We start from the raw sequence: 26,499 nt of genomic DNA on the forward strand, positions 1-26,499 counted from the left end.
TGCAACGCAGTGAAGGAGGCACCTCCGACTATATAAAGTATATATATTCTTGATCAGGATCAACAGCCGAGTCGATCTAGCCATGTCCGTCTGTCCGTATGTCCTTCTGTCCGTCTGTCCGTTTCTACGCAAACTAGTCTCTCAGTTTTGAAGCTATCTGAATGAAACTTTGTAGTTAGCCTTCTATATACTCTCACTCGTATATATGTCGGAACGGGCCGGATCGGACGACTATATCATATAGCTGCCATTGGAATGATCGGAAAATGTTTACAAAAAAAAATTTAACTTTTTCAGTTTTCAATGGAATTGGATCAAATTTGAGATATAGCCATTTTACTATACTCTACAATTTTGTATAAAATTTTATGAAAATCGGACCACTATATCATATAGCTACCATAGGAACGATCGAGAAATTAATACAATTAAATTTATAACTTTTTCAGTTTTCAGCTGATTTTCATCAAATTTGAGGTATAGCCATTTTGTATTAGTCTGAAATTATGTGTCAAATTTCATGAAAATCGGACGACTATGTTATATAGGTGCCATACAAACGATTGTTTGATGTGGAGGAAAAATGCAAATCTGCGAATGTAAAACTGCAAATATAATATGTATAGGTGAATGAAATGAAAGCAGGTATTACTTCATTTTTTTTTAACACAAATAAATATAATTTATATTGTTGAGATTCCAAGTCATAGAAGTTCTATCTGCAAGGGTATATAAACTTCGGCGTGCCGAAGTTAGCTTCCTTTCTTGTTTTAAACTATTATTTATTTTAACTTAATTGAAGTTTGTACGCAGACTTTTTCTTGCCCGAAAACATGGTTATTTTTTGTTTTTTAATTTTAATTAAAAAAGTTGTGGATGGAAATATATTAAGACTGGCTATAATTTTTAATAATAGATGTGTCTTTAATTAAAAAAAAAAATATTTAGTCAATATCATCAATACAACTATTTTTATTTAAGATCAAAGTTGCGCGCTCTAAGTTTGTACGCACACTTTTTTTAGGAAGTGTACATACAGTGGATCAAATTATTTAATATTCTGTTTTTTTCTTTATCAACTTTAAACGTGAATAAAATCTTTAAAACTTACTTAAAAAACAAGAAAGGACGCTAACTTGGGCAAGCCGTAGTTTATATACCGTTGCAAATAGAACTTCGATGATTAGAAATCCATACAACATTTATGTTAAAAAACAATGAATTCAATGACAACAATGAATTATATTTGCAGTTTAACATGCACAGTTTTGCATTTTTACAAAAAAAAATGTAGAGAAATATATAAAACTGAAAAAGTTATAATTTTTAATTCATAATTCATTTCTCGATCGTTCCTATGGGAGCTATATGATATAGTAGTCCGACTTTCATAAAATTTTACCCAAAATTGTAAACAAATATAAAATGGCTATATCTCAAATTTGATTAAAATTTGTTGAAAACTGAAAAAGCTATAATTTTTAAATATATTAATTTCTCGATCGTTTCTATGGGAGCTATATGATTTAGTTATCCGATTTTTATAAAAGTTTACAGAAAATTGTTAAATAATGGATATATGGATATATCTAAAATTTAATCAAATTCTTTTAAAAACTAAAAGTGTTATATTCATTTTTGGAAAAATTGTCCGATCATTCCTATGGCAACTATATAGTCGTCCGATCCGGCTCGTTGCGACATATAGTAGAGTATAGAGTATATAGAAGACTAACTACAAAGATTCATTCAGATATCTTCAAAATTGAGAGACTAGTTTGCGTAGAAAAGGACAGACTGGCATGGCTGGATCGACTCGGCTGTTGATTCTGCTCAAGAATGTATATACTTTATATGGTCGGAGGTGCCTCCTTCACTGCGTTGCAAACTTCTGACCGAAATTATAATACCCTGCAAGAGTATAATGAGAAATTATTATTCGGTTTTATCTTATACTAGGAAAACTGGCGAACTTCGTTTCGCCACCAGTTCGCTTCGTTTTATGTAACATTTCGTTTGGTGATTGAAGAACATTTTTTTTTTGTTTTGTTTTATATTTCAAAAGTAATGGAACCAGTTTAATTTTCCACTTACGCAGCGCAATCCCGCCGTTTCTCTTTTGAACTTTAACGCATTCATTTTTTCTTCGTTGAAGTTCTGTGAATAAACTTGATGATGTTCGTACGCACGTCGTCCCAAAGTTACCAAAAATCGATATGAAGTGAAGCTAACTTGCCGTGATTAACAAACACTTATAAGCAAATAAAAATCTTCTTAGTCTGTTAAACAAAACGAATTTTATCAAAAACTTAATAAAATTATTGTTATCGCGGAGGATGTGTTGTCACAAATTACCACAGATTTTTTTTTGTTATCGATATGGTGTCACAGATTACCGGTTACAGCTGACGTTGACATTTGTTACGCGCGTTTTTTAAAAATATGCAAATTTCAATATATATTTTTCAATTTTTTGTGAGATTTTCTTTATATATGGTTCCGTAAGAACCTTGTACAGAGTATTAGAAAACTACAAAAAAAACGGGTTTCATTTATATATATATAGATAAGTACGAAATTACAATTTTTTTTTTCAGAAAAAAATCTTATACTAATAATTTTTTTAGTGTATTCGGGGTCAATTTTGTCCCACTCTTGAAATCGATCCTTTAAATCTGATATAGACGATATCGGCGCCTTATGTACACGGCGGTCCAATTGACTCCACAAATTCTTAATTGGATTGAGATCAGGTAATTGGAGAGGCATTTTCAAGACTTTTGGACAGTTGACCATCAGCCAGGACTTAATTCTATGGGCCTTGTGCTTTGGATCATTGTCCTGGTATAACTTATAGGTCTTTTCAACGCCCATTTTCTCTGCCGACGGCTTTAAATTTTCATTCATAATTTTTAGCTACTGATCTTGGTTCATAATACCATAATCTTCCGCCGCCGTGCTTCACAGTGGGTCTTAGGTGATTTTTTTTTTAAGCTCTGTATTTGGTATTCGCCAAACCATCGTCTTGCCTGCCGAAGACGTTAAATAAATTTTCATGTGGGAAAATAACATTCTCCCACCAATTTTGGTCCTTTTTGGAGTACTCCAGGTCAAAGTTTATTCAAGTTGGGTCGGTTGCGCTAAGAGATTAGAGTTTTTTTTTGCGAGTGGCTTTGCCGTTGTTCCCTTTTTTGTTAATTGTACGCCGAAGGGTTTATCAAATTTAAGATATTTTGTATTATTACGACGATAGTCATAAGTATTTACCCAGCGACCATTTCCATAGCCAAATTTCTTTTAGTTGTTATTCTTGTTGTTGTTGACCGATTTCCCTGAAGATGGATCTGTGAAGATGCAAGCCAAAAAACGGTTCATAGAAAAGTGCTATAAGTAAAAGAATAAATACATCTACAGTGAAATATTTGCACATAATTTTATTTCGTCTTAATTTTAATGGTACTCAAATTTAATATTGTTACTCATGTTACTTTATTGATAGTTAAAACAATTTGATTTGGTATCGATGAAGGCTTTCAATTCAGTTTATTAAGGTATATCCAAAATAAACAGACACATTTTCTACTTGTTTTTTGAATAGATCAATCTATGAGATAAAAAATTTTTCAGAAAAATCGGTCAATAACAACAAGAATAATAACTAAAAAAAAATTGGTGATAAAATAATCGTGAATTTGTGTAAATACTTTTGAGCACCTCTGTATAAAATTTCGGGTTTAATTTTATGGAAATCGAACGACAATATCATACAGCTGCCATACAAAAAATCGTTAGATATAGAGGAAAATGAAAACTGTAAATATAATATGAATAAAATGTATGCAGGCATTACTTCGTTGTTTTTTAACTTAAATATATATAATTTGTATTCCATTAAATACTAGTGATCGAAGTTCTACCTGCAAGGGTATATAAACTTCGACTTGCCAAAGTTAGCTTCCTTTCTTGTTTCGGCACTAATTTTGCCTTGGATTAGGGGGATTACCTCTTCCGATGTTTGATCAGGAGAGATGGTTATCTGCCGTGTCATTATTGGCCGGTAGTCCGGTCCTGACATCCTGGGCGGAAATATTAAAATTTATGGGGCTTTGAGGGGTCATTATTTGGGGCCTCAGGGAACCAAACGGATATCTCCCGCGCCGTTATATTATTGTAATTGATTCTGGGGTCGAGGGCTGTGCCTATTATTTAAAAGCGTAAGGCTTTTAAATTAGATACGAAAACTCAATAATATGTCCTTAAAACAGCCCATGGTTGCCACATAATAGACATTATCTCCATTACCACCTTGCAACAGGCCTTACATGGCGTGCAAGATGTAGTCGCACAGCCACCTGTAGTAATAGCTTTTCTGCGGGTTTTACCAAAGCAAACCATTTGTGTAGTCATTATCGGGACTTACCTCTGTACTTTTATGTGTAAAGATAAGCTAGAGAGAAATCAATAGATAATGTAAGATAAGCGGCACAAACAGAGCGGGGTAATGAGAGAGTTACGTTTACATTAACGAGTAACGTTAAGATGCCGCAACGGCTAAACGGGGAAGGCACAAAGAGGAATACAAAAGAAAGCATAGGCAAGAAGTAGCAGCACAATTAAATTTGAGAAAAAAACTCAATGAAATACACAAATAAGAATAGCGGCATGCACACGCGAAGTTAACGAGATGTTATTGGTTGACACTGTAAACCGGGCGAAGTTACCAATTTTCCTATGGAATTTTTGGAATCTGTAGATTTACCTGGAATGTTACATGTTACGTGTTCCAATGGCATTACGATAAATTAAGAAACGAAGCTATCTTCGACATGCCAAAGTTCATATACCCTAGCAGATTGCAATTCGATCATTAATAATAATACAATAAATGACATATATTTATGTAAGTAATCCCTACATTATCTACATTCATCTATACATACTATATTTACAGTTCTAAAGTTTTACATTCGAAGTTTTAAATTTCATATGCATTTAACTATCGTTTCTATGGCAATATATTGAATATTAGAAAGGTTATATTGTTTTTTCTTAAAAATTTTGGATCGTTATGGCAGCTAAATGGTGTGGTCGTCCGATCCGACCTTTTCCGACTTACATGCAAGTGGGAGTAGAAGACTAACTACAAAGTTTCATTGAGAAAGCTTTAAAAGCTTTAAAAATAATGTGCTGATAAAGAATATATGTATATACTTTATATGGTCGGAGATGACTCTTACATAGGAAAATCAGCATCCGTGGGGATTTTTCGGAAGCTAAAACTATAACAGGTGTCAGAAATCCGAATCCGTCTAGAAGTTTCGGAAGTGGAAACTGGAACAGGCAAGATAAAATAAGCTCAATAGAAAACAGATGCAAACTCTGCAGGCAATCTCGTTACGAAGCGAATACTCTCCGACGGCTCTCCAATTGGCAAACTAGTCAAAACCATAAAAAGAGAATACAGATACTCTAGCACAACAGACAAAATCATTGATTCCTGCAAGATGGATCCCATCTCGGCCAAGGCGGCCAAGGAGATGTACGAGCGGGCCATGAAGCTGGAGACCGACTACAAGCAGTACATATCAGCCGTCATACCTGGTGTCAGCATCAAGCACATGTGCACCCAAATCAAAGATGCCGTCGACAAGGAGCAGGATAAACTGCTCTGGGTGCCGGTTTCATCTTGAGCTTCTTTCTGGGCTTCCTAGTTTTAGTTATTTAGCGCGACACTCACGCCTAGTATTCTTTAAAGCGCATCAATAGTATCGAGCTCGTTCGTATTCGATTCGATTCGTTTCGTTCAACACAGAGTATTCAATAGTCGTCGCTAGCAACGCGCGGTATTTCTACCTGTTTCATGTCTCTGTCTCGTGTCACCTAATTTATGTCTGTAGTTGTAGTGTTCTCTCAAGCTAAAGTTGATCACAAATCAAGGTATGATGCAATTTATATATCTTATTTATATATATATATACATATACTTCGCTGGAGCTAGATTTCCGTCTAACGTCTAAGGTGACATGCTAAGCCAAAAGTCTGTTTTGTATGCAATTTATTATTATGTATTTGTAAGTACATAAATCTATATATATGCCTTTTATGCACCCAAACGATTCTAGTTTTGGCCTTGAAACCCTCTTTAAATTGTTTAACTTTTCAACTGTGAATATTAAATCAAGTTAATTAATTGACCTTCTACAAAATCAAGCTTTACTTACCACTACTTTTGGCCAACACTGAAAATCAGGCGGCCTGTTGAGCAACATTAAAATCTTTTATTAAATTAAGTGATTGGCAAAAAAGGAGCTATCACTAGCCTTAAGTGGTAAACGGTTAAACTGAAATGAAATGCGTGAAAATGCCTTCTTCAAATTGCAAAATTAAATACAAGAAAATGCAACCCTCTTCTACACATAAATACAATTTATAAATCTAATTTATCAACGTACCCTTCTATGCCTTAAAGAGAGTAAACAGTTAAAATATATATATTCTCCAACTAAAATCTACCCAATCATAAAACACAGCCCAAGAACTAATCTAAAAGCCACAATCCTAATACAACAAAATCACTACTCCTCCCATAATCTACCACCAACTTTTCCACTTCATTAAAAACTGCCTACATAATTTCCAATTAATTTATACACACGATTGTAGTGGGCTACAGTGTAACAGACAGATAAAAACTGTCAAATCTGGGCTTCTACCCCAGTACTCCTCCGTTCACTCTAGTTAAATCATAGCCATTCATGAAGCCGTGAAAATCTGATCAGTAACAGCGGATAATATGTTAAATGCCCCGACTCCCAATCCTATCCCTATCCCTATTACAAACCCCAACTACTCCTATGACCAAAATAAAAAACCTAATCACCTAACTTTTTCCAAAAATCAAACTAATTTGGATCCCTAGCAACATCTGTATAAAATGCAATAAGAGAGTGGGCACAGCAGCTCACTGACACTCCCCGGGAGGAGTTTGTCCCGGAAAGATACACTAAGCAAAATACAAGGAGCGATGCCCCAAGAATTGTAACGCAAATACACTCCTGTTCATAATTATACACCTATAAAACTTTTGTTTCAGCGGTCGTGGGAGGATGGAAACACACAGTAGATCAAAATAAAGTATAGCAAATGATAGCACAAACAGTAGTGCACAAAATGCGCTATTCTTATCCTTGTTTGCATCACTCGTTTTCAAGTAACGGTAAAAAAGGACACGCGCCTTAATTTAGGCTACGCTGCAAAATGATACGACACATTTCAATATTTTTCAATTGTTTATAAATAAATATTAATAGTTTATAACGGCGCATTGTGCCTTTTCCCACTTCAAAAATTTGTTAAGGTATTGAATTAAGTTTTTTAGATATTTCGGTCCAAGAGAGACCATTGTCTTAAAATTTCATTTTTGAGACTTTCAAGTCTCAAATTTATTGTTGTTGGCGTAAACTTGCCTGGCTAAGATACCCCAGATGTTTTTAATCGTGTTAAGGTTAGGAGAGCAAGCCGGCCAATCCAAAACATTTATTTTATTGTCAATGAGAAACCGTTGCGTCTCTTTTCTTTAGGTATGAACGTATTATCCTGCATAAAAACAAAATGTTGGTCCTTATTTTGATTCGAAAATGGCAGAAGATGATCTTGTAACACATTTTTGTAGTCTGCACTTTTAATTTTTGAGCTTTTAAAGCACAGTTCAAGCGTACCAGACGCATGAAAAGCTCCCCAAGCCATAACTGATCCGCCTCCAAAATTGCATGCTGGGAACATAAGGTGATCCTTACCAAAATCACGCCAATAGGGACGAAACCAACCTGGGCCATCAAGATTAAATTTTTTCTCATCAGAAAAAATTATCTAAATGTGTAATATTGATAAAAACCTTTATAACCAACATTAAGTTAAAATTCCATACCGAGGCCCAATTTGTTTCCAAATTGTTTTCGGCAAACTGAAGTCGTGTTCTTTTGTTGCGGTTTTAATATCGGAGTTTTTTTCAAAACAACTCTAGTCGTACGGGACACAGGATGACTGCAACAAGCAGCAAGTGAGGCACACGATGAAAAAGAATTGCTTGCGGAAACTGGAACAGTCAAGATAGAATAAGCTCAATAGAAAACAGATGCAAACTCTGCAGGCAATCTCGTTACAAAGCTAATACTCTCCCATGGCTCTCCAATAGGCAAACTAGTCGAAACCATAAAAAGAGAATACCCTAGAGATACCCTAGCACAACAGACAAAATCATTGATTTCTGCAAGGTGGATAGCATATTCTTCAACTAAAATCTACCCAAGCAAAAACCACAGCCCAAGAACTATTCTAAAAGCCACAAAACACTACATACATAATTTCCAATTAATTTATACACACGATTGTAGTGGGCTACAGTGTAACAGACAGATAAAAACTGTCAAATCTGGGCTTCTACCCCAGTACTCCTCCGTTCTCTCTAGCTAAAACATAGCCATTCATGAAGCCGTGAAAATCTGTGAAAACAGCGAATATGTGAAATGCTCCGGCTCCCAATCCTATCCCTATCCCTATTACAAACCCCAACTACTTCTATGACCCCAATAAAAATAAAAAACTTAATCAATCACCTAACTTTTCCAAAAATCAAACTAATTTGGATCCAATAACATCTAGCAACATCTGTATAAAATGCAATAAGAGAGTGGGCACAACAGCTCACTGACAAGTATAACACCAAACAAAATCCTCTCTTTACAAACCTAACAACATTTAGTCCGTAAGTTTAATATGTAACAAAGAAGGAAGCTAACTTCGGCACGCCGAAGTTTATATACCCTTGCAGATAGAATTTCGATGACTAATAATACAATATAAATTGTATATATATATGTAAAAAAAACTATGCAATAAAGCCTGCTTTCATTTCATTTACCTATTCATATTATATTTACAGTTTTACATTCACAGTTTTGCAATTTTCCTCTATATTAAACGATCGTTTGTATGGCAGCTATATGAGTTGTCCAATTTTCATAAAATTTTACAAAAAATTGTAGAGAAATATAAAATTACTAAATCTTAAATTTGATGAAAATCTGTTGAAAACTGAAAAAGTTACAAAATTTAATTGTATTCATTTCTCGATCGTTCCTATGGGAGATTTATGATATAGTTGTCCGATCCGGCCCGTTCCGACATATATACGAGTGAGAGTATAAAGAACACTAACTACAAAGTTTCATTCAGATAGCTTCAAAACTGAGGGACAAGTTTGCGTAAAAACGGGCAGACGGACATCGCTAGATCGACTCGGCTGTTGATGCTGATCAATATATATATACTTTATATGGTCGGAGGTGACTCCTTCACTGAGTTGCAAACTTCTGACTGAAATTATAATACCCTGCAAGGGTATAAATATGTAAATACCTTTATATGTAAATAACCAGACGAATTGTGGGCCACAGCAGCTAATACTCTTAATTAATAAGTTAGCTATTAGTGTATAACCAACTATTACTTCATATATACAAAACAAATTACAATGAGGCGCATTTACAGTAGTCGGCTACCGCTGGTAGGTAGGTAGGTTACAGTGGTGAGGCCCATTGCTGGGGCCTCGAATTAGAGCTAAGCTCCTTTTTGTTTCACTCCCTCTGTTTTTTTGTTGTTATTCACTATCAGTACCATCCAGAGTCAGCAAGGAAACATAGGATTGCTGAAACTTTCAGCTTTCCTATGCTTCTCAGTGACTCCATCTGGTAGGCACCGAAGTGGCGAAATCTGATGTGGTTTAGCGCTGGGCAGAAGCAGAGCAGATGTTCCGGTGTCTCTTGCTCTGTAGGTTGCTTACAGCTTCTACAGATTGCGTTGTATGGCAGTCCCAACTTCATTGCGTGCGAACCGATCGCCCAATGTCCCGTGGTGAGTGCCGTGAACCTGCTGATATCCCGCTTGCTGTTGGATAGCAGTTCCCTGGTTCGTTTCTTGTCGTACCTCGGCCAACATTCCCTTGACCTTCTGTGATCGCTCTTCCTTTGCCATTCTTTACTAGCTATCTGTCTAAAGTGGTCATGGATCCTTGTCTGGATCGCGTTTAGGGAGATTGGTAATTCGAAGTCAGAACTTAGCCCCGCCGAGCCTTCACGGGCTAGTTCGTCTGCCTTCTCATTACCTGGGATCTCGTTGTGTCCCGGTACCTTTGTTACTTGTACCTTATTTTTGTCGGCATGTCTATTAAGGGCCTTCTTGCATTCTGCCACTAGTTGTGAGTTTGTTTTCACGGCAGATAGGGATTTTATAGCCGCTTGGCTATCCGAGTAGATTCGAATTCTTTTGCCCCTGAGGTCCTGCCTTAAGGAAAGTTCGACTGCTTCCCTCATGACTAGTAACTCAGCCTGAAAGACCGTCCCTGGAGAGATTGAAAGCCTTCTCAATTCCCCAATTTTCAGCGAAGATCCCAGCCCCTACGCCGCAGCTCATTTTTGAGCCATCGGTGTAGAGGGACACCTCGTTCTCCACTACTATTCTGCCCCTACTCCAGTCATCCCTTGATGGGTATGATGTCGAGAATGCGTTCCCGAATTTCATTCATGTAGTCGGTCTTAACGTCTGTGTTAATGCCGCTGTTTGAAAGGATCTTGCCGTGCCCGGCGCCGTAGTCCCTCCAGCAATTGCTCGCCTTCAGTCTTACTGCGCTCTGTGCCGCAGTGTCCTTCACGAACAGCTCTATCGGCATTATATCTAGGATAGCGTTGAGAGCAGCCGCGGGGCATGAGCGCATTGCACCCACGGCCCCCGCACTCGCTGCCCGTTGCATCCGTGTCAGCTTCGTTCTGTTGTAAGCCCTAGTTAGTGCCGGCCACCATACTAGGGATCCGTATGTTAGAATTGGCCGTACCACTGCAGTGTAGAGCCATAGAATTATCTTTGGGTGCAGTCCCCATTTGTTCCCAAACATTTTCCTGCAGGAGTAGAATGCAATGCTTGCTTTCCTTACTCTTTCTGCAATGTTATCTTTCCATGAGAGCTTTTTATCCAGAATAACTCCTAGATACTTCGCTCGCTCCGATAGTTTTAGCTTCATGCCGCTAATACTGGGCATGTTGAAAGGAGGTATCTTAGTTCTTCGCGTAAAGAGCATAAGTTCCGTTTTAGTGGGGTTGATACCTAGTCCGCAGGTTTCTGCCCATTTGTTTAAACGACCTAGCGCACCCGTCATTATTTCGCTAATAACGTCAGGGTATGGTCCTTATACTAGCAGTACTACGTCGTCCGCGTATGCAACTGCTTTGACTCCACCCGTATTGAGATCTGTCAATATGGCGTTCATATTTGTGAGCCAGAGTAGGGGCGATAGTACCCCGCCCTGAGGTGTGCCTCTCTTCACAGTCCGCGTGAGGTGAGTGCCACTCAGTTCGGCTTTGATCGTCCTGCTCTTTAGCATGACTCCGATCCACTCTCTGATGCCTCTCTCAATACCTAGCAAGTTGAGGGAGCCCAGCATAGAGTCGGGGTTCACGTTATTATATTATATATAATATATATATTATATAATAATATAATATATATTATAACGCGCCTTCGATGTCTAGGAAGGCTGCCATCGTGTATTGTTTGTGTTGTAATGTGTTCTCGACATGATGTACAACTACGTGTATCGCTGTTTCCGTAGATTTTCCTCTGCGATACGCATGCTGCGCATCCGAGAGTTGATGCCCTTCTAGAGACTCTCGGATGTGGACGTCCAGGAGTCTCTCTAGTGTCTTCAGGGTGAAGGAGGTGAGACTTATCGGTCTATAATCCTTTGCTAGGATGTGCCCCCTTCTGCCCGGTTTCGGTATAACAATGACTTTAGCCTCTCTCCACAGCAGTGGGACGTGCGTCAGTCTTAAACAAGCTTCGTAAATGGCTTTTAGCCATTTGCAAATACTGTCCTTAGCTGATTGTAGCATTGCCGGTATTAAGCCGTCTGGGCCCGGGCTTTTATACTTAACGAAAGAATCTATTGCCCACTGGATTCGCTCAGTGTTAATGATGTCTTTCGTAGGTGTATCCATTTGAGAGCTCGTTCCCTCCTCGGGTTCCGAGCTCACTCTTAGGCTTTCTGGGAAGTGGGTGTCAACTAGTAGCTCTAGTGACTCCTCAATTGTCGTCGTAGCAGAGCCGTCTGCCCTGTTGATCAGGGTAGGGCTTATGTGACCTTTGGCGAGGATTTTGCTTACTCTCGCCGTGTCCTTTATGCTTTCCAGTGACTCGCAGTAGTTTTGCCAGGACTCTTTCTTGGCCTTTCATACTGCCTTCTTGTAAATTTTTTGTGCCTCTTTGTATGATCCCCAATCCCGGGTTGCATAGCTGTGGTTAAAGGACTCTCTCGCCTCTCTTCCTGAGCTCGCTTAATTCCTTTGTCCACCACGGTGGGTATTGCTTCTTCGAGAATGTTAGCTTACAAGTCTCTTTGAAGGCGTTGTTCAGAATATTCGTTAGGTCCTCAACCTCCTTGTCGAGTGCCTTTGCTGTGGATATTGTCTTGATCCTCCTGCCGTTTACTTTAGATCGGACAATTTCGCTGAAATTGTTCCAATCCGTCTTACGGGGGTTTCTTCTTGGCACCTGTTTCTTAACTGGTGTCGTTATATCAAAGAAAATGTATCTATGGTCTGAGAAGGAGTGTTCTGTTGATACACTCCAGTTCTCGACCCTGTAATTATTTTGTTCTATAAGTAATGTGAGGTCTAACACCTCTTCCCAACCTTGAAAATTTTCCGTGCTCGGAAAGATAAAGGTCGGGGTATTACCCTTATTGCATATCGTTACATTTCTACATATAATATTGTCAAAGAGTGACTCACTTCTTTCGTTAGTCTCCGAACTACCCCAGAGCGTGTGCCTCGCGTTTGCATCACACCCGAGCACCAGGGTCGTCTTCGTCGCTTCCGCCCATTGCAGCAGCTTGACTACCGGCTCAGGCGGGGCCGGCTCGTCATGGGCCATGTACGCTGATGATAGGGTGACTCCGCTCCCATCTGCCGCCACGAACCTGGCCACTGCTAGCCTAATCTTAAGGCCAGCCCATGTGTCGCTAATCTTAGCCACACACTCCGTCAGGAAGCTTCGGCAGAACCCGTCGTTGCACCTGATGACCCGGTGCCCTCTGACCACGTCTGACCACCAACCTGTCGGTCACCATGTCGGCCAACTTGGCCTCGATCTCCTCCCACTTCTCCTACAGCAGGCGACCCTCGTCATGAAGCTCGTCCACAAGTGCCATAGCCAGACTGTCTCTGGCCACCTCGCTAAACTTCTTTGCCTGGCTGACAAAGTTCGTAGCACGCGGCTTACCCTGTGGGTCCTTCGCTCTCTTAGGTGCGCTTTCGCTCACTTCCTGTGTGCGAATTCGCTTTGTCTTCGAGGGCTGGAACGCCGCCGGGTTTGCCGCTTTGTACTGCTCATATTCCGCTCATATTTGGCCTTGTCCTCGGCATCCCGAGGGTCAGTTTTGCCCTCAGCCTCATTCTTGGCTATCTTGCCGAGAACGAAGCGGGCTCTGTTGACCCTCGCTCGTCTCAGATGGTGAGACATTTTCGCTATCTCTGAGGTGGTGCTCAGCTGAGCCCCACCTGTGTGTTTCGATTGGGGAGTGCTACTCGCTCTCCCCTCGGATTGCGACTCTTCTCCGTCGGTCTCCGATGCAATGTGAGATGCAGCGACCAGTCTCGGCCTCTGCAACTCCTTCTCGTCCTTCGTTGACATTGTTTGGGGTTTATCCTCTCCCGGTAGTTCCGAAGCTCGGTTTTTACAATACATGAACGCCCGCTTTGCTCGACCTGGCAAGCGCAGCGGGCCAGAGGGGGTTTGGGGCTTTAAAGAAGGTCGACCGCAGCTTCGCCCCAAAACTGCGGCAAGGCCACTTACGACCCAGGGTTGCCTGGCCCTGGGAAGGCTCCGTGCAGACACAGCTGGCCTTACCCCTCAGTTGCGAACCTGAAAGTCAGTGTGCACGGGTCGCATCACACACCTGACTTGAGGGGAGGCTGATTAAAGACTGCCTAGGTCCGCCCGACTGTGTCGCACTACCGATGGTGTACACAGTTACGGCAGATGACGCAGTCATCCGTTTATCCCCCTGTGCACCCTATCGGCTGACGGCCCGGCTACCGCTGAGTGCGCTTTGGTTATTAAACCGACTTTAAAGAGACCCTAGTGTCAGCACCAAAAAGTCTAGTGGTAAACATTTTTATGGTGTACATGATCTTGTTAAGTTTTGGTATTACAGTGCTGTAGGCTGGTATAATTTCCAAAATACTCGGAATTTTATAATGAAATTCGTCCCCAAGACTTAACAGCAGGTATTCAAATTGGCTTACTGCAATGGGACTATTTTGTGATGTGCGCATATTAGTATAAAAACATATAAGCATAATGCATAACAACAATATATGCCAATGCGCAAAGCACAAGTTGAAGTGCAAATGTAATATGATCGCCACACTCAGACGGCGAGCACTTCAAACTGTTTGGTCAGCGTTCCCACGCAGACCCAAAACAGCACATGTATGTAACGAACTCACAACTTTCTCACTGCTAGCATAAGTATATGGAATTAAGTGATATACATAAGCGACACGCTCCTCTGCCTACGTTAGCGTCAGCTTCGCATTAGAATAAGGCCAAGTAACCAAAATTGTTAAGATATAAAATGCATTCAATAAAGATCAATACAACGAACAACAAGTCTTCTAAATGGCGACCGTGACATGTGTCCGGGCCTGCCAAAAACTATAAATATACGTTCTTGAACAATGCAAAATTTTTGAGAAAAACCGTGAAAAACCCAGATCGCCAAGAATACCCCCCCCCCCCAAAAAAAAAAAAGAAGATGACAACACGCCAATAGGCCACCACAACAATTCAACCTGAGTGAGTAGAGTAGTGTATTGTGAAAAAGTGTGTACAAAGTTACTAGATGCGCAATAAAAGACGGGGGGTCGTTCAACGTCTCAAGCGTCGCAAAGCAGAACTATTAAAGCTGCTAAGCAGTAACAACTGTTAACAGTTAACTGGGATTTATCCGTAAGACTCCATGCGGAGCTGGAGCACATTTATGCTTTACTGGTGTCAACGAAAAATGGCACAAGCACAAAAAACACAGCTATCTACTCTAAAAAATATATTAGAAAAGAAATTAATACAAACTCCCCCCGGAGCATATTTTTATTACACCTACCTACCTAAAATATATATGCACTGCGATGCATAAATTGTTTTAAAGAATACTATTGTAAAATTTAGCGACAGTAATGTTGCCCGATTAGAGTGTAGCCCGTAAAGCCAAGCGACCCATTAGGTAGGGAATTTGTAAATCGCATGAATAACAATAGAATAGATAAAATATATAAAATAAGTAATGGTTATGCACCATATAATTACAAAATTTTTCTACCCGCAATGGGTTTAATTGATACTAAGACCGTAGATTCTACGGCAAACGTTATTAACAAGATAGAGTCTTCAAGTATTGAACTTGGACTGACTAATACCTTTCTAATTATTATAACAGTAATTATGTGTGCAAATCTATTCTTCAAAATATACAAGCTGCACAATAAGTGATTGAAAAAAATTTGAGCAAGGCGAATGACCTTGATAAGATTTAAAAAAGAGCCCAGACAAACAAGAACACAAAAATTATATTTGAAAATAAAAACAAAAATAATTAAATAAAATTAAATTACAAGAAAATATTAAATACAATACATTTTCCAAGTTTTTTGAATGTTAAATGTTAAATGATGTTTATTTAAACAAGAAAATTAAAATGGTTGATCTAGACGATATTCCGCTTTTAGATAACAAAAATGTTTGAATTAGAAAGCATTTTATAGCATTTTATATATTACTAGCTGTACCCTGCCACGTTTCTCTGTGGCATATTGTGGTTAAGAGGGCACTTCTGAATACGTCAATGTTCCGGCAAAATCATCTTCCTGGCATAAGGTGAAGAAGGCAGTCAAAGTTGTCGCTGGTGGATTCAGGACTCTTTCTTGCAAATTTCTTTCTGTGAAATAGATACGTTGACCATTCTCCAAATGGACTGCCAAGCTGGATAGCGTTCATGAATGGGGAACGAAAAAATTCTCCATGCAGCCTCGTTGCTGCTTATGTATCTTCCAACCTGGTATTGAGATATTTCATCGACAACTCGTACTGCATTGCTGTCCCCATTTTCTGCCTGAACACCAAAAACTGCCATATCGCTGCCTTTATTCACGTACTTGCAGATATATTTAATCGATTTCACGGAATTGCAATATTCTACGTTGATGTGCGCTTTGTATGATTTTGACAATAGGGGTGAGTATGGAACCACCCAACGATTGTCTACCTCAATATCACCAATTCTCATGTTTAAAGTTGCCGAAGTCCCTCCATCTTCAGTTGACCGTCTCCTATACAGAGGATATCCATCGTCCCCTGTTACGGTGTTGGCTGTAAATGCTCGAGGATATCGCTTGAAACACTTCCCGTCTACCATGCATGGTGAACTTCGGTTGAGGGTACCACATGGGCCATGGATCATGTTCTTGATGACAACTTCATGCAAATCCGTATCAACCTCGGCCCGTGGAATCTCAGCGCATATAACATCGTCGATTTCGTCTGGAGTAATTTTATCATACAGCCAAATCAGAATGTGCGCATGCGGCAATCCTCTCTTCTGCCATTCTACTGAATACATCCAGCGCCGCACAGATCCAAAAACTCCATGTTTCACAATAAAATCCATCAGTGACTTGAGCTTTTGTCTGAAAACACGGGCTGTGATGTCATGCCTATCCCTATACGATTGTCCAGGAAATAACAGCTGTACTACATCGTCCCAAGCTGGATTGCATGTGAAGGTGATAAATAAGTCTGGACGGCCGTAGCAACGAACATATGCCTGGGCATCTTGAGCATATTCATGCATGTGGCGTTGACTACCTATGTATGAGGATGGCAAAATCGTGAGCTTTCCAACGTTGGTTGTATTACGGTCATTCATCACAGCATCCCGCAAATGGATATATTCCTCGGACCGAAGTTTCTTCTGATTCAATCGGAGGAACAGCAAGCGTTCTGTTTCAATTTTTGCATACATATCGACAATGTACTAATGAAACAACTGACGACATTTCAATATATGATTGCAATCGGTCCTCCTAACCATTAACCTGTATGAGTAAAAGTTCATCGCGCAGCCGCTCAGTCTCTCGGATGGAGGCCCGTTCTTCGTCAGTCATATTCGTAATCTTACGTCTTTTTGCTTCTGTATTGCGAATACGACGACCCAATCTCGACTTCTTTGGTGGCATGACTTCGTTTCTTACTGAACCTGAACAAAAAAATAAAATTTGTATCTCCAATTTCTTCTTTCAATATGTTTTGAACGTTTGACAGGAAATGCTTTGATTCAGCTGGCTGCCTGTAGAGGGCGCAGCAGTAGGGGCACGGGGAAACGCGAAAAAAGTGATATATTCCCAAATGCAGATAAGCTATCAACATCAATAGTAGACAATAACCGAGCTGGAACCTCAACGCATGTTCTCTAAAAATTTGGGCTTAAACGGTTCAGAACTTTTCAAGTTTCTTCTTTCAATATGTTTTGAATGTTTGACAGGAAATGCTTTGATTCAGCTGGCTGCCTGTAGAGGGCGCAGCAGTAGGGGCACGGGGAAACGCTAAAAAAATTGATATATTCGCAACCGCAGATAAGCTATCAACATCAAAAGTAGACAATAACCGAGCTGGAACCTCAACGCATGTTGTGTAAAAATTTGGGCTTAAACGGTTCTGAACTTTTCAAGTCTATGAAGGATGTAGACACGAACAGAGCGTTTTTATATATATAGAAGATAGACGAAAATAATACCAGAAATAGAAACACAAAATTCATTAAAATGATTTTATTCCTTTCTTAAATATGGAATGGAACCATATAGTAAATAAATAAATAAATTAACGAAAGCCGAGATAAATTTGATAGATCGAATAAATGCATAAACCGAGATACGGTCATAAAAATTGACACTCTGGTTCGAATTATAATACAACAATACAACGACATCGTTGATGTTGTTAACAAAAATACTGCGAGGTTGGCAGAGAAACACACGAGACAGTGTACAGTGCAGGACGTGGAAGAACTAACAAAGTCGTTGCAGGGAGCTTACTTGCACGATGGTCTATCCACGGATTTGGACTCAAAGTACAGCATTGCGCTCGCCATAAAGGCAATGACCAAATACTGTACTAACGAAAATGTTAAGCTTATCATGGAGGCCGGCGCATTCAATAGCATGAATGATGCCATATCCAAATTTGTAAACAGTTGCAGTGAAGCAACCGGCCAGGCACACGCATTCTTGCACTATCAAGGAAGACAAAATAATAAACGCGGAAGAGGTAATAACCGAAACAACGGTTACAATAATTATAACACCGGTTACAATAATAAAAACAACAAGAGAGGCCAAAATAATAATAATAACAATAGAGGAAATAATACTAAATATACAGGGTATTGGACAGGGTGTAATAAAATCTAAAGGCCTTGTCCAAATCGAGCTACAAACAGGCAAATATGTTACATACATAATATAATAGCCAACTGTTGCTAGTGCCTAAAAAATCTCTCCCGGGTTCGGATGAGAAAAAATTGAGATTAGTCATATATTAACGTCAGATAAATAAAAGACTACTATCAGATAAGTTTCCGCTCCCTATGAGAATTTATGACGTTTTGGGTCAACTAGGCAGAGCAAAATACTTCTCATGTCTCGACTTAATGTCGGGTTTTCACTAAATTTAACTTGAAAATAGTTCCAGAAATTTAACATCATTTTCAACGAGCAATGGCTTATATCGCTTCACGCGATTACCATTCGGCTTAAAAATAATTCGTTCCAGAGAATGATGACTATAGAATTCTCCGGACTTGAACCCTCGCAAGCATTCCTATACATGGATGATGTAATAGTCATTGGTTGCTCTGAGCAAAAAATACCCAGTCCCACATGATGCGGACAGCGTTAGAAGTTTCGTTGCATTTTGCAATTATTATAGAAGATTCATTAAGAACTTCGCCGAATATTCCCGTCACATAACAAAGTTATGTAAAAAAGATGTTAAATTTGAGTGGACAGCTGATTGCCAGCTCGCATTTGATCATTTAAAATCTGCGCTAATTAAACTTATTTTGCTGCAATACCCAGATTTTAGTAAGGAATTTTGCATAATAACAGATGCTAGTAAGCAAGCGTGTATAGTTGTTTTAACTTAAAACAGAGATAGACTCCAACTTCCAGTTGTTTCCGCGTCAAGAGCATTCACTAAGGGTGAAAGTATCAAAAGCACAACAGAACAAGAATTAGCAGCTATTCATTGGGCAATAACCCACTTTAGATCATATGTTTATGGCAGACACTAACCACTAACCTATCTATTTTCAATGGTGAACCCTAGTTCTAAACTAACAAGCATGAGACTTGAACTACAAGAATCACAATAAGTGATATCAAGGAATTACAAACAAAAGTCCTAAAAGTCACTACCAGGCAACAAAGTAAACAGAAAAATTCCTGCGCAGGAGAAAAAAATACTTTGCCTATGCAAACTATAGTCGATGCTTCTTAGCCCAACGTATACGAATTCATCTATAATGACGAGGTACGTAAAGTTGTGACCTTGCTAATAATGACTTATAAATGTTTGTTTAAACATGGAAAGAAGGTTATAGCAAGAATTAATGATGACGACCTTTACACCAATGGAACACTTGACTTAGGTCAGCTCTTCCAAAGGCTTGAAAAAGAAGCCGGTGTATTAGGCATTAGTCAACTTAAAGTGGCACCGAGTGGAAAGATATTTGAAACTATTTCAATCGAATCTTTCAAAGTTATGGGCAATAAGATATTAAAATCAATAAGAGTAGCGCTACTCAAGCCGGTGACCATACTAGAAAATAAAAATGATATAGAAGCAATACTGTTTACAAATCATGACGATCCCATACAAGGAGGTCATACAGGAATTACTAAAACGTTATCAAAAATAAAGCGAGCCTAATATTAGAAAAATATGACTCGTGATATTAGGGAATATGTAAGAAAATGTCAAGAATGTCAGAAATCGAAAACAACGATACATACCAAGACACCATTGACACTAACCAAAACCCCCTTAAAAGCTTTCGACAGAGTAATAGTCGATACTATTGGCCCATTGCCTAAATCAGAAAACGGTAATGAATACGCAGTCACACTTATGTGTGATCTCACCAAATATTTAGTAGCGATACCTGTAACAAACAAAAGTGCCAATACTGTCACAAAGGCAATTTTTGAATCTTTTATTCTGAAGTACGGTCCAATGAAGACGTTCATTACGGACATGGGAACAGAATATAAGAATTCAATCATAAATGACCTGTGTAAACACATGAATATTAAAAACAAAACATCTAAGGCGCACCATCATAGAACGGTAGGTACTGTGGAAAGAAGCCATAGAACATTCAATGAGTATATTCGTTCGTATATATCAGTAGACAAAACTGATTGAGACGTTTGGCTTCCTTACGTTGTTTATTGTTTCAACACAACACCCTCAATAGCACATAATTATTGTCCATATGAGCTGGTTTTTGGCAAGCAAAGCAACTTGCCAAAATATTTTAATAGCGACCATACAATAGACCCCCTATATAATATAGATGATTATGCTAAGGTAACAAAATATAGATTAGAAATAGCATATAAAAGAGCTAGGATAATGTTAAAAGAGCATAAGACAAAGAATAAAGAAAATTATGATAAGAAGCTAGATAAGGTAATACTAAAAAACGAAACTGCACACAAATTAGATCCTGTCTATTTAGGACCATTTGAGGTCATAGGAATAGAGGAAACAACAATGTAGTTATAAAAGATACGAAAAGTAAGAGACAAAAAGTATATAAGGATTGGTTAAAAAATTTGCAAAATAAAATTAAAATTAAAAAAAAAAAATTTATAAGAATTGCTCTGATCAGCCCTGTCAAATTGAAAAAAAAAAACACAAAAATATATATTTTTATATTAAATACTTTTTTATTAAAAAAACTGGAGATGTGATGTGCGCATAATAATATAAAAACATATAAGGATAATGCATAACAGCAATATATGCCAATGCTTAAAACATACAAAATCATTGTGACACTTAGTTGCAATGCAAGCACTAGTTCAAGTGCAAATGTAATATGATCGCCTACGTTAGAGTTAGCTTCGCATTAGAATAAGGCCAAGTAACCAAAATTGTTAAGATATAAAATGCATTCAATAAAGAACAATACAACGAACAAATCTAAATGGTAGCCGGTGACTTAAAGCGGAGTCTTCTAAAATTTCACACTAAGAAAACAAATATTGTAATTTTATGTATTACTAATTAAAAACGTTTATTTATATATATGTATTTATATATCACCCTATAAACTTTATCAGTTCTACAATCTTTCTTCTTTTGGAATTGGAAAATTAATATTTGAGAAGGGTATATTTATGTACATTGTATTCTTATGTTGTAGTTTTTCAATATTTTTTCTTTATATTGCATTCTTAATCGTTTCGGTACTGCAACAAATATCAATATTTTATAGGCAACATTAACGTTTTGTTGTCATTTAATTAAAACTATGTAAAAAAAAACTAAAAAAAAATTTTTTTTATTTATTTCAGAATATGTCGGGCAGAGGAAATCTATTGAGTTTATTTAACAAAAAGAATTGCACTTCCGAAATTTCATCTTCAAGTGATGATCGTGAAATAGATAGCGGTTTGGATGTAGACCATTCCGGTTCAAGTGGAGAGTCTCTTCGATTTGAAAAGAAAATAGGATGTGATATCTTAAATTCTTTGGAACACGTTAACATTTCAGTAGGTCGAGGACGGGCACAACTAATACAATCATTAAAAAATGAAAAAGCGTCATTTAAAGAAGTTATTTTGAATGAACATTCGCTTTCTAAAGCTACACGTATTGGAGAATCAAAAGGTTCTCAATTGGGAAAAGATATTTCAGGCAATGATCTTTTTTACCCCAACGTAGTACACGGATCAAAAGGTATGATTTTTTTGAAAATATTTATACAATTGCAACGCAGTAAAGGAGTTAGTTCCGACCCTGTAAACTATATTATTTTTTGTTCATTATCAACAGCAGAGTCGATCCCGCCATGTCTGCTTCTACGCAAGCTAGTCTCTCAGTTTTAAATGTAACTTTGAAACTTAAAAACTGTATTGTCTGCTCTCACTAAGTCGGAACGGGCCAGATCGAAGGACTATAACTTATAACTGCTCAAAACTTCGTGGTACTTTTCGGGAAAAATAATTAAATTTAATTAATTAATTAATGGCTAGCGGCCTAGCTGCGGAATTTGCATTGCAACGAAGAAGGAGCACGTAGCAACGATGAAGTTCAAAGAATTCATTACGCTGGCGCTGCCACCCTTCTCAATCTTAGATCTGAGACTGCTTACACAATCAGCATCCGAATTTTGGGCATATAGGGCTATGCCAGCCTATGTTCTTACAATTAATTTTGTTTAAATTTCATTCGAATCTATTATACCCTTGCAGGGTTTTAAAATTGAAGTCAGATGTTTGCAACGCAGTGAAGAAGTCACCTCCGGCCATATAAAGTATATATATATATTGATCAGCATCAACAGCCTAGTCGATTTAGCCATATCCGTTTGTTCGTTTCTACGCAAACTGGTCTCTCAGTTTTGAAGCTACCTGAATGAAACTTTGCAGCTTGACTTTAATTTATTCTATGTTCTGTTCTATTTACTCTCACTCGTATATATGTCGGAACGGGTCGGATCGCACTATTTTATCATATAGGTGCCACAGGAACGATCCGAACACTTTTACAACAAAAATTTTACCATTTTCAGTTCTTGTTGAATATAAATGTTATCCCGAAGCAATGCATGTTCGTTTCCTAACACTAACTTGTGCTTATACAGTCACTTAAAAAAAAAACTTTTTTAGACGAAATTTTTGATTTAAAATTTTATAACTTTAAAACGAAAAATTATATCAAAAAAAATCCTACGTAATGCCATAGAGGACGTTATAGAGAACGTATGTAAAAAAAATTTAAAAGAATCGGTCCGGCAGTTTTTGAGAAATCATGTACACTAGTTTTAAGAAAAACGTAAAAGAAGATAAAGAAAGTACTTTAAGGTATACCGGCAGCGCTCACTTCTAATGGCTGTAGAATGTACAAGTAATGAGATATTTTTAAGGCCGATGTCTTAAAAAGGCCGTAAGAATATCGGCATCAAGATTAAGTCAGGGTGGTCTACCCTCTTAACAGTTTTCAACAGATTTATATTACATATAAGATATAGGCATTTTGTATTATTCTAAAATTCTGAGTAAAATTAAAAAAAAAAAAAATGGACTACATCATACAGCTGCCATAGGAACGATCTAGAAATTAATAAAATCATAACTTTTTCAGTTATCAACCGCTTTTCATCAATTTTGAGATTAAAATCTGATTTTTTTATATTAAAATCTGAAGATGCATAAAATGAACTGCAAAAGGCTACCCCACAAACCAGAAGAGAACTCATTTTTCAGCGGGGCATTATTTGCCCCATTAACACAGGTTCTTATCCCTTTTTGCTGTATCAAAAGTGATAGTATCACCTTGGCACCGGCATGGTACACAGTCCAATGTAGATTTTGAAGAAATAGTGAAACAAATTCCGGCTTTGAGAGCAATCGCCATCTAGCTCGTTCGTGTATACAAAAGGATCTAGACGTTGTCGATCTGATGTTAAATTTTCAGATTTCTCCTTTGATGAAATCCATTGTGTTTGATGAAATCGATCCCTTAAATGACGGACAGAGCCACGGAAGTTTGACAACTGCTTAAACTTTAATTCGTTTCTGAGCTATATCGATACTTTTATTCAGTTGTAATACATGATTAGGTTTTCCTTTACTTTAAGTTGACTCCTCAGCAGCTAAATGTTGGTATCGCCGACTTAACTAAATCGCAAAATCGAACCATGTAACTTACCATGTAACCAGGTAACTTATTATAATCTAGGTTTTCTCAAAACGGGATTTGGAAGTGTACTCCACCTTGGACATTTTTTTTCTATTTACTACCCAATGGTTGAAAACTATGCGTAAAGGACCCAAATCCCAATCAATAAATGACCTCTAGCCTGATTCAAAGGGTTTTGATACCTTAAGAAGGTCGAAAAAGATCAAACATATATTGTCTTTTTCATAAGTCAAGTCTGAAATTTAAAACGCTTTCACATTTCTAATGTAACTAACTTTAAAAATAAAAATAGGTCATAATGAACTAAACCCATAAAAAGAAAACTTAAAATGTTTTCCAAAAATTTTACGTCGATTAATTTTTTGTAACTGGCACGTGTGAAGATAATAACTGATATCCCCTTGACTAAGTCACTGAGGCTCGACTTTTCCCATTGCAGACCGATATATAGTTTTTGTTATAATACAAATATCGATTTCTGCCTGGATATCCATAAATTTTTCACAATATGTTTTGAGAAGTTGCTTTTGGTATTCCATTTGAAACTTTTCGAATGAAATAGTTTATGCTTCAAATGCCGTTCTCATACGTATAATGTCGCTAATAACCCGGCCGTGCTTTTGCATAGCCAATATTAGTATTGCATTAGGCTTGGCCGATAGTTCCCTTTCGCTTTCCGTAAAAAAGAATAATCCAACCAATATTCCATAATCAATGAATCTCTTAATGAAATGAAATTTTTAATATCAGTCGGTGCCGAAATAGTCATTTTATTAATATAATATAAAGGTTAAATGTGCACTTATACACCATTGAGGGTTAATGATGCCAGAAACCAGCGCCAAAAATGCACAAAGGATGCATTTTATTTGGCAAGTGAGCTATCCAAAGTTTGTACGTGGATCCCATACGGATTAAAGATGCCCACAACATCCGCCAAAATGGCAAAAGCACATAAAATGTATGCACAGAAATTTAACACCATTTAATTTTGTCAAATTCACTTAAATTTTTATTTGTTTGTTTGAAGGCTGTGGATTATATGGGATTTTAATGATTTTTCAATTAACAAAGTCCCAAGAGTTATAGCTATGGTCATATAATTGGCACAAAAAATTTCGTAGTATAAGTTTTTTTAATTAAATGTAAACAAAAAGGGGAAAGCTAATATTACATTTTCTAGCCTATTTATTAAACTTTTTATAACATAAAAAAGATTTCAAAGAAAAATCAAATTTTTTAAGTTATTTTCAAAAATATACAAAAAAGTAAAAAAAATTTTAACGTTCGTTTGGGATGAGTACCAGGCTTTTTGAGCCCCAGCCCACAAATCATTGTTATTTTTAATTTTTTTCTGGCCAGAAGCCACTTGTACATCATTCTAATAGTTCTTGCTACGTTTCAAGTGTGAACCTTGTGCTGGCTATTTCTTAACTTAAAGTTTTTCTTTCCGAAACCTCTTCTGTACGAACCTTGATGAATGATTTGGATCACTATCCCTCATAAGGATCCACTTTGCAGTGCTATTATTAAATGAATATGGATCCATAATGTTGTTTTATAATTCTAAACATTCAAATCAATTTTTAATCCCATTTATTCGGACGATCGCCACCACACCAAGCCTAGAAAATGCAGCCCAATACTTTATTTTGACTTCCCCATGCTTAACTGATATTGTGTGGTATCTCGGATTAAGGATTAAGCCTTATAGACGTCCAACAAATGTTTTCCCAGGGTGGGACCCTTATCTTATTTATCTTGTTTTCATAACTTTATATCATTGTTTTCCAAAATGAAGTGATTTTCTCTGTTTGTGTCTTTGCAAAGAACCAACGCTTTTTATACCCTTGCAGGGTATTATAATTTCAGTCAGAAGTTTGCAAAGCAGTAAAGGAGGCACCTCCGACTATATAAAGTATATATATTCTTGATCAGGATCAAGAGCCGAGTCGATCTAGCCATGTCCGTCTGTCCGTTTCTACGCAAACTAGTCTCTCAGTTTTGAAGCTATCTGAATGAAACTTTGCAGTTAGTCTTCTATATACTCTCACTCGTATATATGTCGGAACGGTCCGGATAGGACGACTATATCATATAGCTGCCATAGGAATGATCGGAAAATTTTTACAAGAAAAATTATAACATTTTTAGTTTTCAACAGATTTGAGATATAGCCGGTTTATATTATTCTACAATTTTGTGTAAAATTTTATGAAAATTGGACTATTATATCATATAGCTCCCATAGGAACGATCGAGAAATTTGAGAGGAATGAGAATGGCGGTGGCTTTTGTCGGGAGACTGACAATCGCGGTGGCGAAAACATTTTTAGTTTTCAAGAGAATTTAATCAAATTTAAGATATAGCCATTTCATATTATTCTACAATTTTGTGTAAAA

General features: G+C 37.6%; 1 protein-coding gene across 9 annotated transcripts in view; it reads left to right on the top strand.

Annotated features, from left to right (window-relative positions):
* Positions 1-26,499, top strand: part of AGO3 (Argonaute 3) — a 241,481-nt gene that overhangs the window by 4,299 nt on the left and 210,683 nt on the right. For 8 of the 9 annotated variants that reach the window (XR_015271751.1, XR_015271752.1, XR_015271753.1 and 5 more), the window contains exon 2: positions 21,747-22,131. The exons of the other annotated variant lie outside the window; for it this stretch is intronic. Coding sequence is in view for 3 of the 8 variants with exons in the window: in XM_086833002.1 (XP_086689128.1) it covers positions 21,750-22,131 (382 nt within the window). In the remaining 5 variants the exon portion in view is untranslated. The remainder of the gene's footprint in view (positions 1-21,746; positions 22,132-26,499) is intronic. 9 annotated transcript variants of the gene reach the window in all.

This window comes from Drosophila serrata, unplaced genomic scaffold (genome assembly GCF_035046125.1).
Source record: "Drosophila serrata isolate PLE 108 unplaced genomic scaffold, ASM3504612v1 contig_264, whole genome shotgun sequence".
Classification (NCBI taxonomy): domain Eukaryota; kingdom Metazoa; phylum Arthropoda; class Insecta; order Diptera; family Drosophilidae; genus Drosophila; species Drosophila serrata.